General features: G+C 39.2%; 1 protein-coding gene across 1 annotated transcript in view; it reads left to right on the forward strand.

Moving 5' to 3' along the window:
• Positions 1-16,611, forward strand: part of USH2A (usherin) — a 551,884-nt gene that overhangs the window by 351,671 nt on the left and 183,602 nt on the right. The window contains exons 31-32 of the mRNA XM_012558807.1: positions 3,246-3,467; positions 12,404-12,627. Of these exons, the coding sequence (XP_012414261.1) occupies positions 3,246-3,467; positions 12,404-12,627 (446 nt within the window). The remainder of the gene's footprint in view (positions 1-3,245; positions 3,468-12,403; positions 12,628-16,611) is intronic.

The raw sequence follows: 16,611 nt of genomic DNA on the forward strand, positions 1-16,611 counted from the left end.
GGACTAATTTCAAGAAGGGAATGCCCAGATAGAGACCATTAAGAGGTTAGCCAATTCTATGAGTCCCATATCTGAACTGTCTTTGGCCCAGAGGATCTTGAGGACAGATTCAAGATCTGAGATGGTCACAGAAGCATCAGGTAGATGGTAATCAATCTGTGCCATCATCAAATTATAGATTTGAGATTCTGTTCCTGGAAATCCCAGAAGGAGGTTTTCTCATCCACATTTAATAATAGTAGCCATTTACAAAGTGGATTTCATCCCTAAAGATTCAGTGGAGTAGATTACTAATCAGAAAAGTGTGTTGATAAGAGAGAGCGAAGAAAAACAGGACGTGTCTGAGAGATATTTAAAATTTCTACCACTGAGACATTTTTGGTTATTCTGAAGAAGGAATGATGGAAAGGTAGGAGGGTTTATGTTAGAGAATGTAGCCCCAGTGTCAATTAGGTACGAAACCTTCTGTTTTTACAATTGCATGGAAATGTCTCCATTTTCAGTTGCATGAAAATTTCTCCCTTTTATGTTATGGGCCGTTGTGGACAGACAAGAGCCGCTACTTTCACAGAGAGGTCATTTTGTCAAAGTTTGTTTTTTTCCTGTTTTGTTTCTATCTTTCTAAATAAGGCAGAGGAAGTGTTCTTCCAGAGCCCTTTTCCTTATGATATCGACAGATGTCTTTGTACAGAGGTGTCCTTATTCTTGGGTTTATCGAGTTGATCTAAAGAGCTATTCCGTTGGTGTTTTTTGTTGTTGTCTTATTCTTATCCCAAGGTCCTGGGAGTGGCCACGGAAGTTCTAAATTTTCTTGGTAAGACCCTGCCAGAGCTTCAAAGATATAATGCTATTGGCACCATAACTTTAAGCACATATTTAAATGCCAAAAACAAACAAGAAACAAATAACCAGCCCCCAAATATCTGAGTTTTCAGCACTAGGTTCCCTACTTCATCTGTGAAAACTCTGAGGAACAAATCAAATCAAAAAGCTTATAGTAAGGACAATGAAGAGAAAGAATAAAGACTTAGGTGGTGCTTCAACAGTAACAAAGTGGTGCTCTCACCAGGGACAGGACTTGCTCCAAGGAGGGGAGATGGCTAAGGGTCTCTGCTCTATCCTCAACGAAGTGGCCCAGGCTGAGCAGCACAGGGACCCGTCCTGATCCAATTTGTGGCATCAAAAACTGTGAAAGAAAAATCAACCAGAGCACTTACAGCATAAGCCTTTAGGTGAGAATGCTCTGCCTAAGAAGGAATAAAGGAGCACTCTACTTAGGGAAGGAGGGTGGACTATTTCACAGAGTTTAAGCAGGCGTGAGTCACTGAAGCTCATCTAGTCTTAGTCAAGGATTATTCTTTATGAGTAAAGTATTGTTCTTGCAGATTAGCCACCATCGTTTTGGGCAATTTGGGTTATATCAAGAGCTGTGGAGAGGAACAGTGAAGGTATAAAGTCACGTGCAAAACGAAGTGGGGAGGAACAGCTACTGTGGACAAGGACATGAAAGGACCACAGCAGAAAATTCTCCACCCTTCAGTGTCTTTCACAATTTCATCATCTATAAAATGGGAATATTTTTTCCTACCTCACAGGGTTTGTGTGAGGATTACGTATGACCAACTCTTAGTTATCTAGTGCTGTTATAACAGAAAAACCACAAGTGGGTGGCTTTAACAAACAGAAATGTATTTTCTCACAGTTCAGGGGGCTAGAAGTCCAAATTCAGGGCACCAGCTCTAGGGGAAGGCTCTCTCTCTCTCTTCCAGCTCTGGGGGAAGGTCCATGTCTCTTCCTTCTATTTCCTGATTCCTTGGAGATCTCCATGTGGGTTGGCTTCTATCTTCCCCCATCTCTGCTTGCTTAATCTACTCCTTTAATGTCTCTTAAGAGCTCGACTCAAAACACACCCTACGCTAATCCGGCCTCATTAACATAACAAAGACATCCCATTCCCAAATGGGATTATAACTACAGGCATAGAGGTTAGGATTTACAACACATATTTTGGGGGAACATAATTCAATCCGTAACACCAAGGTATACCAAAAAAAACAAAACCATCACCTTCGCATAGTATGCGTGCAATAAATGTTAGTAGTCATTAACATATGAGACATAGGTGAGTGGGAATTTCTTCAAAGCATATTTTTGTTAGTTTAAAACAGTGCTTCTCGTAGTAGCCAGTCTGAGAACAGCTTACCAGTCCACAACAAGATAACAAGTGTGCCCCAGAATGTAAATTAATGCGTGGCTTTCTTTATTGAAAAAGTTTTGCTGTAAAAAAGAAAAGGTTCAACTGAGTGAAGCACGGTGTATAATGATATAGTTGATTTTTATTCAGGAAGCTCCTTATACTACTGTACAGACTGTACTTCTAGCAGCAAAGGTTTAAAGAATGGATTTATCTTTGGTCTTGGGGAGAACTCTACAAAGGCATAACAACTTTGAATTTAGGTTTCCAAGCAGCTTACATTATTTTCTCCAGTACTGAGTAGCCATTTGTCTTAGAAATATTAAGGATGTCCCAGTTTCTATCTCTTTAACCTTGGGGTAGAAGGTCTAAAAGGCCTGATTTTAAGCTTACTCTACAATGGCAGGCCCATTGTCTATGCTTGAGATATGGCTCATACTTGATTTCTGCAAGTAGTCTTGTCTATGGCTAAATTCAGGCCAGAAGATGATGTGAAAGGAAAGTGGGAGTAACGACAATCGTGGAATTCAGCATCTACCATAGTCCAGAAGAAAACTAGTGAGCTGACTAGACTGTAGTGTTTTTACCTCCTCTGTAGTGTTTTAGTTAGGTTAGAGAAATTATAATCATAGGCAATATAAATGTATCAGCGGTTGGTTTCAGAATCCATTCCCATTTTCCAAAAAAAAAAAAAAAAATACACTAAATATAGAAAGGTATCCGTAGACAAATTATTCTGTGATGTCAGTTAATCCACATCACCAGACCTAATGTGTTTAGATTTTAGAGGAGAAGAAAGGAAATTGACAACATACCCTTAACTCTAAATTGGTATATGTATGTACACACATGTTTATATAAGTTTGACACACATACACACAAAAAAGAAATGAAACTGAATTGAGATTTTTGCAACTCCAGTATGACAATATTCTCTCTAGTAATTCTGTCATTCAGTTGGGATCTGCAAGATGATTATGATAAAATTTGGTTGTGAGTCACCGAAGGTTTTTAAACCCATGCAATGATTGCTGTTGTCCTAAATTGGCAGGTGAAGTATGCTGTCCAGATGAACAGCATGATCGAGTTTCTGTTGGCCTTGGTGACGCCTGCTGTGGCAGAATGCCCTACTCCACCGCAGGACATCAGACTTGCTGTGCGGGGAGGCTCCATGATGGCCACGGCCGACAGTGCTGTGGTGGACAGACTGTGAGCAAAGATTTAGAGTGCTGTGGCGGAGAAGAAGGCGGCGTGGTGTACGTTCGCCTTCCAGGTAAGGAGCCCTTGTCAACCTTGCCGTAGGTGGAGGAACTGACGAGCAGAGAGGGTGAGAAATGAGCCTTTGCTATAAAACCAATAAGTAATTAAACTCACTTTAATTATATGTAACGCAGCAATTGGGTACATACTGTATAACCAACACAAATCTAATCTCACATTTTTGATGTGCAGCTGATGCATTTCATAAACACTTACAGATCAAAATTAAAATCAAGTTCCCAGAGGAACTTGGAAAGTGTTATGTCCTAAAAAAAAAAAAAAAGAAAGAAAAAGCCACACATACAAGAATACAGTGGTTCTTGATCAGGATGATATTTCCTAGCAAATATTCACAGCAGACAAAATTATGATGATGATACCATATCATTATTCTTTAATTCCCCTATTCTGTACGAGCTATGAAATTAAAAAAAAAAAAATCAAACCCGTTGTCTTTGGGTCAATTCCAACTCATGGTGAGTGACCCCATCTGTTACAGCTATAATCTTTATGAAAGCAGATCACCAGGCCTTTCTTCTGTACGCTAGGTAGATTCAAACTACAAACATTTAGGTTAGTAGCTGACTGCAAATCATTTGGGCCACAACTACCACTAAATAGCAACCATTATTATTGATTGACCACTTACCATCTCTGATTGGCACTGTGCTGAATACTTTATAAGTATTATTTCAATTAATCTTTACAAAAATCTTACAAGATAGGTTCTATTATTATGCACATTTTATGAATAAGGAAACTGAAGAACAGAGATTAGAAACTTGCCTAAGATCACACGCTTAGTCAGATCTAGATTTCGTGGAGCCTGAAACTTATACAAATCTCTTTAAGAAAAGAATACTAATTATGAAAAGAAAATATAGAAATAAATGTTTGTTTAGACTGGGAAAATAAATTATGAAAATTACAAATTTAAAAACCTAGCAAATCCCATTAACATAAACGGTAGCATATTTGTATTGTATAACTCCTGACATCAACTCTGTAGTTTTTCCCTCAACGTTTGTAGCTTGTACACTTGATTACTTCTTCTTATGACAATGGTTTTGGACTGTCATTATCTAGAGAAAGAGCAGGAAGATCAGTCTTTCTTTCCACATGGTTAATCAAAAAAATGTTTTTTTTAATTTAGAGATTAGAAAAGTAGCTTTAGTTTTCACAACATTATTGTAATGTTATATAAATGTTTAGAATTATTGTCAGACTTGGAGAAATCTCTACCAAGTTTCTTTCTGTAAGATTTCAGGGCATTTCAGTAACTTGCTTTAAATATTCATGGAATCGAAAACATCATTAACAAGTTTTCATGAATATCCTTTTTGTATAACTGAATTTGACTTGTATGTTACCATAAATGGCAGATTTTGTATAAAATCAGCAAGAAATATATTTTTCCAAGGTATTTATGAGTTACTCCCATTCCAACTTGTATTAACAAACGATCAGTTGGCTTAAACATTTGCTTCAATTCTATAGCCATAATTTTCTTTATTAGTTTTCTGCTTTTGGTATTCTCTGAAATTCATTTTGTTCCAATTTTATTCTTGATGTCAGAATAATTTCAGTTGATTTCAATGTTCAAACTTATAGCTTTTATTATATATATGTCATTAATTTTTCTACCTGATCTTTCTTTAAAGCTTCCCTTTATATATATATAAATTAGGAGTCTATAATTTCTCACATTCTTTATCTTTCCAAATTACAGTTAAAATAACAGATTCAAGCTTTCACAACATTTTTATGGAAGTGATTAAAAACATGTAAATATAGCTCCTGAACCTGCATAAAATGTTTCCCCAACTCAACTTCCTCTTAGTTAGATTCCAGAAATGTCCATGGCCACTCACCCCAATCAATATGAGATCAAATAAGACAGAGGACAGCTTAGGGGTAAGCGGTCATGGTCTTAACACACTGTAGTTAAATATTATACTTTGCAAATTTTATGAAACCATATAACCATGTGTGCCTTTGAAGGGGTACATGCAAACAAAGAGCCCTGAAGTTCGAGTTTCATTAGCTTCGTGGTAAATCTATCCCCGCAACTAGTAAGTGTTGAAGCTCCAGCCCCAACCTGAGTATTACTTCAGGACACCGTAATATCTTGATGGAGCTCAACTATGAACTCTCTACTATCTCTTCATAATTTCTTCTCCTTCCAAAGAGAATTACCTATAATATAAGTAACAATTGTTCAAACTGAGTGTTATAGTACTATTGATAAATACCATGTTTTCATATATTTGAAACACATTCTTTTCTGTGCAAAGTCTGGTGAAAACCTTTAAGAAGGGTACTTCAGTAACAAAGCCAACCATCCAAATAATACAAGGGATCAACCTTAGTTGTGCCTGAGTCTTCTTCCTGAATCAAAGCGCTAGACTCTCAGTACTGTGATGGCTCTGAAATCGGTCAGAATGTTGTTGTTACCGTTGTTAAGTGCCGTCAAGATGGTTCCAACCCATAGTGACCCTATGCACAGCAGAAGGAAATACGTTAGTTATGATGACATGTCATTGATTTATTATTGCTGTTTCTAAATGGAACAATACATAGTTCAAAAATGTCTCAGTTTTACTTTCTAACAAAGGAAATATCAGCAGATATAACATATATAAACAAAAGCTCTTTGGGGTCCTCATTAATTTGTAAGAATTTCAAGGGGTCCTGAGACCAAAAAATTTGAGAACCACTGCCTTAAGGCATAGGAACCACGTCTATCCGAAAATCATAGCACTTAGGTGGTTATCCTGCTGAGAACCTCCTCCTCCTTTGGATAAAGTGACTAAAAATAGGTCTGTTAAAGACGAAGCACGAGGAGAGGGAGGAAAAAGGTTGCCTTCTTTATTCCTTAGTGGGTCAGAAAGAGCTGTAAGAGCATAATAATGTGTCTCATTTTAGTGTCTTTGTTTATTTGTAGCTCATTCCTTCATTCAATAGACATGTATTGTGTGGTGACTATATTCCAGATACCACTCTAGGTGCATGTGAATGTAAAAATGGCTAAGATTCCATTTTTATCCTCAAGAACTTACAATCTAGTGGAGGAAAAAGTACCAGTGAGGTTCTACGTAGGCCATCAGAGAGGGATGAACACATGCAGAGTTCTTAAGACTGGGAGATCACTCCAGTCAAGGTGATGAAGAAAGCTAAGTAAAGTCAAACCACTGGATCTGAACCTCAAAAATGGTAGGACTTTGAGAGGTGTGGTTGGAAGGAGGACATTCTAGGTAAAGGGAATAACTTTAGCTAACATGTGAAATTAGGGATCTGCAAAGTATGCCCAGGTGGTAGTGAGCAGTTGGATTTATTGGAGGTATATACCACATACAAGAAAATAGAGAGAGAAGCCTGTTCAGGCAAAAGGATTTGGACATTATTTAGTATTCAGGGAAGAGTCAATGCGATTACAGGAATTGTGATTTAAGACGATTAAACAGGTTCAGGCAGCAAAATGAATGTGAAGGAGAAGAAAAGAGAAGTCAGTGAAACTAGTTAGGACACTATTGTCAAAAAATAACACACACCTGGTCTAAGAAATGCAGAAGAGGTTACCGTCCACTAGAACAATGGTTCTTAATCATTTAGGGGCCATGGACCCCTTTTAGAATGTGTTCATTATGCACCCTCATCCTAAATAAAAGTACTTAGAATACGCACAAACATTTGCCTACCATTTCACACACTCTTAAAGTCCAAGTTTCAGAACCATGTCTTCGGTCTTCGTTTACTTCAATATGATGGTCCATGTTAGTCAAACATTTCTTAAGTAAATTGTGACATTCCTCAGCTGCGGGGGCAACAAAGATAGCGCTAGAGTTCTTCATGACATTCTGCAGCTCCCCTGACCCTATAACCATGATGGACTGAAGGAATGATATTTTTAAAAAGGAGAAAAAGATCTCTTTCTATTCTCTTGACCTTCCGGCAGGTTTCACTTGAAAATAGACAGGTTCCACATGTCTTTTTCCCTCTCAGCTGCCTCTCCCTCCTGTCGCCCCTAATGACTATGACCTCAGTGACCTTCCAGAATATCCATATGGCCCTTTTTCTCCTCAACCGAGCAACACCATACCCGCCGCACAAAGGTTTGCATCTCATAAGGCTGTTCCTAAGCCTGGCCTCTCTCCCTGCCTGGCATTGTGTGCCTGCCACAAGACCGGGCTGGCTCGTAAAACATCTCTTTATGTATTTTATTACTTAAACTCTTTTATTTGCCTGCAGGAGCCCTTTAACAAAATCACATTGAATTGACTTTCTCACACCAAATCAAATCTCCCTGGTCCCAGTTCAGTTGTCTTTGTCAATATGTATTTTATAAATGGAGTGAATTAACAGATGCTGTTGGAACAGAAGTGCTGGGGTAGCGTTTATGCTTCTAGTGCTCTCTCTGGGCAGATGAGTTGTGGAGAAGTGTTATACAGGTATCTCGGGATGAAAGTCATGCTCATCGTTTCAGTGGATATGTATTCTTAACCATTTTCTTTGAATATATTTTAAACTTCTTTATTACTCCTTTTTTTCTTTGTGTTTGCTTATATGGTTTTATCATTTATGCCATTAATCTTGGGTTGGACTTGATTGTATCCTTGGGTATTAAAAGATGAAAATTAAAGCCTTTCTATCATTCAGAGAGGACAGGATTTTCTGTTAGCCATGAGACACTGATCATGCTACACATTTGGAATGGATTGCCTTACTTCTAGTATAAATTTCACCACACAGCCTTTGATATGAAACTCTGGGTTGAGATTGCTTTGGAATAGAAGAGAGTTTCTACATCCTGGACTCTGCCTTCAGCAGAATGAACAACTACCATTGTTTTTTATGTAAGAATTTGGGAACTTTGTAAAACAAGAAGGAGAACCACATGAATCCATGGTTTAAGAGTTGATTGAAAGAACATTTCCTTGAAGATTTTCATGTTACATAGTGAGTTTTTGAAAAGTGTAGTGTATAGCTGCTAGAAAATACATTGTAATGATTTGGGGGGCATTTTTACTCTACCCTTCTTTCTCAGTTTTGCGGTGGTTGCCATAGAGACATCTACTGGCAAAGACAAGTATGCATTTCTTTTCTCTCATGCTTCTCCACCGATTTTATGAGTTTGCCCAAGAGAGATGAATCATAAATCTTTGTGAGTTTTTTGTTTTGATTTTTGTTTTTGTTTTTTACCGTTCTTCAAGGCCTGAATCATAATCCCTTGGCATAAAATGGGGTCGCAATGGCCAATTCCAGAGTTGCACGGTGATCTGTCATATTCTAGACTCTGTTTTTACCACTGCACTGTTTTTCTCTCCAAATAATTATTCATGGGTTTTGGTCTTCTTTTAGAAAAAGAGAGTACCAGTTTTGCGTATTTAACAATTTAGAGATTCATCAGACAGCCGTGTTTATAAATTCTTTTCTTTTTAGCTCTGAACATCAAATAAGTATTGCTAACATGTTTGAACTATTCCGAATAGTATGAGTAAAAAATTCTTTCCTTTATTATTTTCTCAGTTGTATTCGATGCAGTGGAAGCCATCCAAGGAAAGACAGTACATTCTGTGTGATCTGAAAAACAAACATCTAATAGTTCAGTGTGTGCTGTGTCGCTTTAATACCATCTGCATCTTGTTCAACAGGACTCTCCACCTTTGTACAAATTTGATGAAGAACCTCTGGAAGAATAGATCCATCCATCAATAATGCATGCCCTATTTTGTTTTTCCTTGGGCATATTTAAAGTTGTGACTTCTATGTGTCATAGTTCAAAAGTCAAGTGCTACATGTGATGAATTAGGTGGAGGTCAAAAGTTATTGCAGTGTAGGTTTAGAAGATTGTCCGCCTCAGAATTTGCAGCTCATTCATGCTGAAGTGATGCACTATGGGAATTACTACCAAACTCTGCTCTGCAACATCTGCTCTCCCTAAGTGAGTTAGTGCCCGTCAGACATCTTTATGTCAGAATATTGCAGTGATGGATGCAGTCTTCAGAAAATGCTGCATAAAAATCTGGTGTGCCGTTCTGGCCATTAAGTGAAATTACTATTTAAATTAAAGGCACTGTCACAGTTTATCTGTGCAAAGAATGAACGCTGATTAGGGTATTAAGTAATTAGCAATTTATCACACTGGAACAAGGTTGATAATCATTAAAAAAGTAATGGTTTACCAAAGAAACTAGAAAGGGAGTCACTTCTTGTTACGTGAGTGAAATCTTGGCTGAAAATTTTAATTTGCTTAAACAAAGATGAAGCTCTTTGTGAAAGACAGCATCCTCTTTTTCCTTTTTTCTTTTTTTTGTCGGCATGCAAAAACAGTTCATTATCAAAATTTTAGTTGACCTGTCAAAAATCCCTCAGAGCGATCAGATGCCTGATTAGGAGTTTCGAATTAGGTCAACGTCTGCATTTTGATTTTATCCTGAAAGCAGGGTGAAACTAGAAAGGAATTCGGGAGTGGAGGGGGAGAATGCATTCCATTCCCTGAAGAGCCAGTTTGCAGATTCTGATTGCTCTTTAAAATAGAAACAGGAATTGTTTAAGAAAGCTACTTGAGAACAAAAATGACAGCAAAGCATCCAAGGTTGTATTTAAACGTCTCATCTTGAAATAAAATGAAATCTGAAGCTGTGGATTTTTCATATACATACAAACAAAAACAAAAACCAAACCCACTGCCGTCGAGTCGATTCTGACTCATAGCAACCCTATAGGACAGAGTAGACCTGTCCCATAGGGTTTCCAAGGAATGGCTGGCAGATTCAAACTGCCGACCTTTTGGTTAGCAGCCAAGCTCTTAACCACTGCGCCACCAGGGCTCCGTATAAAAGTACATACACCCTCCCTAATCAAGACTCAGGTTACGGTGACAGCCCTGCTGTACGTATTTATTGGAGAGAACTTTTCCTGGGAAAGTGACAACGATGAAAATTCTTGCTAAAAACCCAAAGACAACAGCCAGTTAGGCCAGTTACTTTGAACGGTGATCACACTTACGTAAAAATGGCGCGTCAAAGCTCAGTTATAGTCAGTGTATTTCATGAACCACGAATGAAAATGGTAAAGGTATTAGAAGACAATATGTTTTTTAAAGTGGAAAAGCCAATGAGAGAGTTCTTTGGGCTAGTATCCGGATAAACATCTTTCTCAAGGCATGTGCCAGGCCAGTGCCTACTTTCAAGGAGGAGAAAAGGGCTTAACACGCGTCACTCTATTATTAGGGGTGTTTTTCGTAACGCAGGTGTTTGTACAGGACCAGATTAAACAAGTCAGGACCCCAGGATGCTTTGAATTTAAGGTTCTTTATGGTGTCAGCCAGGACGAACAATAAATAAACAAAATTCGAATTAAAATAAATCATTCATCATGTTGCGCTGCTATATAACTGAATATAAATTCTAATATGAGAGGGCCGTGACAAGGGTATAAGCCCCTTAATTTCTAGCTTAACTGACGCCAGTGTATTGTTCACTGATTCACGCTTTTATGTCTAAATGTCTGCTGTATATATTCTGTGACAGTGTATCTAAGTGACGTGAACACAGGCAGTTAAACTTAACTTGACAGGAGAAAAGAGTCTATTTGCTCCCAGAGGTACATGTATCTTTCGTCGGGATGTGGAGATCAATGATCTCCCCTACGGTCGTTCTACCTCTACCCCAACCTCACCCTTGTCTAGTGATAGTTCTAGAACACAAAACCCAAAGCAAACCTGTTGCCATCCAGTCAATTCCGACTCGTAGTGATGCTATGGGACAGAGTAGAACTGCCCTTGGGGTTTCCAAGGAGCGGATCGTGAATTCGAACTCCGACCTTTATAGTAGCCGAGTTCCAGAACACAGCGGAGCTCAAAAATAGTGGCTGATTGATTAACCTGATCAGTGAACGTCCTTAGCCAGTTTTGGATACCAAATGTATCTCATAAAGAAAGAATGGTTACCATTTCTACTGGTTTCACAAGAGGCAAATATTTGTACCCTACACAAAGGAGTCCTGGTGGTACAATGGTTAAGTGCTCAGCTGCTAACCGATAAGTTGGCAGGTCAAACCCACCCCGTTGCTCCATGGAAGAAAAATCTGGTGATCTGCTCCTGTAAAGACTACAGCCTAGAAAACCCTACGGAGCAGTTCCGTTCTGTCACGTGGTGTTCCTATAAGTCGAAATCCTCTCGACAGCACTTAACAACAACACACCAAACCCCCCAAAAACCAAACCCATTACCTCAAGTGGATTCCATAATGACTCTATAGTGACCTTATAGGACAGAATAGAACTGCACCATAGGGTTTCCAAAGCGGAAATCTTTACGGAAGCAGACTGCCATATCTTTTTCCTGTGGAGCAGCTGATGGATTCGAACCACTGACATTTCCATTAGCAGCCAAGTGCTTAACTACCGAGCCACCAGGGCTCTACCCGAACAACAAGCGTAGGCTAAAACTTACAAGGCTCCTCCTGCACAGTGTTCAGCTCTAGGCTGGTGTTACCTTTCCGTTCTGCCTGGCCTGTTATCCCCAGAGTGCTCAAGTGACCTCTCTCTCTCTCTCCCTGCCCCGCCTTGTGAATTTCTAGAACCTTCTATGAGACTCTACAGTCGAACTAACCTTCTTTTGCAACCAGATGTTATCATCACAAAATGGACAGGCCATTTTTATGACAAAAATCAGATCTTTTTTCTGGTGCATGGGAGAAGCTTGGCTCAGGAGATCGATTGCGGAACACTTCTGTGTTTTTTTCCTAATTAATGTCGGGTGCTTTTGGTAAGATGGACCCCTCGCTGCACAGTGAAATCAGGTTTGTCAGGAAACTCTACCTTAAGTATTGCACCGTTTCAGCAGCTGCCTGAGTCTGACACGTTTATACCAAACTTTACAGCGGCCTCAGTTTTCTTCCCTTTTTTCAAATTTCATGTTCGTGTATAACATTGTATTGTTGCAGGAATGTTCTGCTGTGGGCAGGATTATGTGAATATGTCAGATACTGTATGCTGCTCAGCTTCCAGTGGACAGTCTAAAGCACATGTTAAAAAGAATGATCCAGCCCCAGTAAAATGCTGTGACACCCAGCTCATACCAGAGAGCCAGAAATGCTGTAATGGAGTCGGATATAATCCTTTGAAATACGTTTGCTCTGACAAGATTTCAGCTGGAATGATGATGAAGGTAATCGATAGAAAGCCTCTCAGAGGCACTGATTTGACAATGGAAAGAGAAATAGATTGTTCATAACTATTTTTCTAAAATAGGAATATAAAAACTCCTGTGTGCATTATCCATTTCCACATTATATCCACATTAATACCGAATAAGCTTGCTATGATTGATGTTATTGCAATGAATTCTAAAGGAATTAATAATGATTAGCTGTTCTCAGGAAACTATACCCAGCACTTCAGATTAGCACAGGAGCTGAACATCAGTGTGCCGGAAGATCGAGCACAAATACTCCGGGGCCTCTGCATGAATGCAATTTCATGTCACGGGGTGCTATGGAGGGAGACGGAGGGAAAATCCGCCTTCTTCCCTCTAGCCCCGCTAACCATAACCCACTTTCCTGTGATGGAGACCTTAGTTACAGCAAATTCACTTAGTTGTGTTTATATCACATTCCTTGGGGGCAGTGCAAGATGAGTAAATGTCTCCGTCAACCGCCAAAGTGAAGAGGTCCGTGGGTGAATCACTTATGTTTATATGCTGTGATGCTTCACCTGTAACCACGTCATGTTTGTTAGCATGATACTTGACCCAGGACTCCAGAGATATACCGTTGTAAGGAAAGGATCCTACCATGTTCTGTAATAATTTACCATCAGGAGATGGCCGAAAATGGGGATCTTGGTGCAGAGTGAGGTAACTACACAGTCCCTACGTGGGGATACATTTGGGGATGTAAAATAACTATGCGATTGCTAAGGCCCCAGCGAGCACCTTGTAATAATGGATTATTAAGGTAACATGTAAGATTGCTAAAGAGAATAGAGACTCTGGCAATGAACAGTAATATAAAATGTCCACCAAAATGGTTGTTTGTCTGTTACAATCCTTTTAAAAAATTGTCTAACTTGTTCACAACTTTAACCAGCCATTTCAATGAAAGAAACCTGACTGTTATTTCTCCTTCCAAAGTTTAAGTTTATTCGAGGCCAATTCTTTCATAAGTTTGGACTAGGACATTTTTCTTAATAAGTAGTACTGTTTGGACTCAGAAGCTGGTGATGTTGCAGGAACATGTCTTTAAGATGGCTAGTCAGGAAGCATCCATGTATATTTGAAAACAAAGCTAGAAGTCATGTTAGTTTCAGAAATGTCCCTGTTGCTCACCAGCTATTGGTTTCATAATTGTCCTCCCCTTGTTTGTTACCCAGGGAGTGGGTCGGGCATCTCATTTCGTTTTCAGTGAGATAAGAAAAACAAACAAATCTGCTGCCATTGAGTCCACTGAAACTTACAGCAACCCCATGTGTTAGAGAATAGAACTGCCCCATAGGATTTTCTTGGCTGTAATCTTTACAGAAGCAGAGCACCAGGCCTTTCTTCCACAGTGCCACTGAGTAGGTTCAAACCACCAACTTTTAGGCTAGTAGTTGAGCGGAAACCATTTGTGCCACCCAAGGGCCCAATTCAGTGATAGAGAGCCTCCATTATTTAAGGAAGGTGTTTAGGTTCTATCCACGATCTTTTGAATTGGCTTTGTGAAGGCCAGGCAATAGTCATAGTTCAAATTCATGTTTGAATTGTTATGGCCAGGAGAACATGTCTCCATGCTGAATCAAGTAATGTGGTATATGTAAAGCTCAATCTGTCAGTTCCATTTTGCTTTCTGAAGCCCTCTCTCCTGGAGACTTACATCTGCTCCAGTCTGGACTGTATCATTGTAGGATTTATGCAGTTTCCCTCGGCTGTCATCGCGGGGACCCCTTTCACCCCTTTCCTGTGTTGGTGTCCCTGCAGTCTGAACTCCAAGGCTTCCTGTTTCTTGAATTACTCCCTCCTTTTGGAGGATCCTCTTCCTGGGTAAAGGTGCAAGGAAAGTACATCTTCTGAGGGTTTACATGGTATCAAGAGCTCCCCAACGTCCGAACCTCCAATATCTACATCTTTGCCACTCCCTGCCTAACCACCAAGCCAAGGCTATATGTGGAGTTGTTTTCATTTTCGTTATGGCAGCATCCAACTTCAAAGGACAGAAGTATGTATTTGTGTTTAACTAGGGTTCACGAGACTATCCTAGGTAACAAATGTACCCAAGTATGTATTAGCTCTTCAGAAGGGATATTTTTTCCCCACATTACAATCCATGTGAGTCAGGAAGCTCTCCTCTTAGCAGGTCTCAGGAACACAGGCTGCGTCCATGATGTGGCATTGCCCACACAGTCTCCAGGTCACAGTAGAAGGAAGGGGAGTGGATAATGGTGTATTTATGGACCATACCTGCATGCAGAGTGCATCCTTTCTGCACACTGGTCACACTACGTGTCTGGTCGTGAGGCTCCTCCTATTGTGTTAAGCTTGAAAATCAAGGACTTCCAGGGAGAAAAGGCACAAATGGACATTGCTGAGCGCATAGCTTTGACTCTGCCACGTCCGTCTACATTCCAACTGTCCAAAATGTCTGAGCTGTCCTGCGTGTAGTTATCCTCGCCGCCCGTATCCCTGGTCTTTCAGTATTTAAACCATTTTTCACTGTCATTGGTTGGGCCTTGCACACCTTGGCAGAAAGCCCTGGTGACCTACTTCTGAAAAATCAGCCATTGAAAACCTTATGGAGGACAGTTCTTCACTGACACTCATGGGGTCACCGTGAGTCAGAATCTACTCAACAGCAACTGTTTGTTTGGTTTTATAATGGAAGTTCTACCATATTTTTCTGAAGCAGCTTTATTTTAACTACCTTTTTTGAGAATAATTTAACATTTTATGTGAGAGAGATCGACTGTAGATAAATTTTAAAAGCAAAATGTATTTTAAATGTGTTCTGCTACCTATATGAAGGAAAGGGGAAGTAGATCTCTGCTTTATAAGAATATTAGTTACATCTGCCGTAATTTGAGATGTTTAAGTTTTTAATTTTCTCAGATTAGAGCATACTGGGACATACTGATAACTACAAAAAGTCCAAAAATTCATCAGAGAAAAGCTTTATAAATATAAATGATTACAATGATAACAACACCTAAGGAAGTATTTAGATTTTCTAAAACTTGGATGAGGAATAACTTATGGTCCAAAATCCTTCATGGTTGTCAATTTCCTCTCAACACAGGAAGTGCAGCTTCTCAAATATCACCTTGTTTTTTATCTCTCAAACTCTGTTAGCGAAGTGTCAAAGTGAACAATAATAAAATAGTGACTATTTTTTTTTTTTGATGCATCTACTAAGGTGAAGGCTTTTATAGATGATTCACACAACAGACTACATGATAAATTTAATTTCTGTTTTCTCAATAAAGAAACTGAGGCTTTCAGGGGGTTTGATGGGAAGCCTGGGGGGCAGTGAGTTGAAGATAATGGTGATGGAATAATTTGGAAAGGGATAGTGAGGATGGCAGCACAACTGGAAGAATGTAATCAATGTCTCTGAATTGTACATGTAGAAATTTTTGAAATGGTGTGTCTTTGGCTATGTATACTTTCACCAAAAGATAGGTCCTCCAAGGTCGAGAAGGGAGAGTGTTGACATGTCATAGGGTTGTTAACTAATGTCATAAAACAATATGTGTACTGACTGTTTAATAAGAAACTATTTGTTCTGTAAACCTTCATCTAAAGTACAATAAAAAAAATTAAAAAGAAACAGAGGCTTTGAGAGCGTAAGTGACTTTTTCAAGGTCACAGAACAAGAAGGTTGCAAAACTGGGTTGTGAAACCAAATCTGTGTCATTTCAAAGTAACTGCTCTTGCTAGTACACAAACTATCTTCATTTCTTTTTGGGAATATTGAAATAGTCACTCATGAACTATGTGGAGAAAATTTCATTTGAAAATTATGAAAACCCACCCAACATAGTATGGAGCCCTGGTGGCACAGTGGTTAAAAGCTTGGCTGCTGTCCAACACCCATTCCTGATAAAAACTCTCAATAAAATAGGTATAGAAGGGAAATTTCTCAACATAATAAAGGGCATCTATGCAAAACCAAAGGCCAAC

Source organism: Trichechus manatus, unplaced genomic scaffold (assembly GCF_000243295.1).
Source record: "Trichechus manatus latirostris isolate Lorelei unplaced genomic scaffold, TriManLat1.0 scaffold00187, whole genome shotgun sequence".
NCBI lineage: Eukaryota > Metazoa > Chordata > Mammalia > Sirenia > Trichechidae > Trichechus > Trichechus manatus.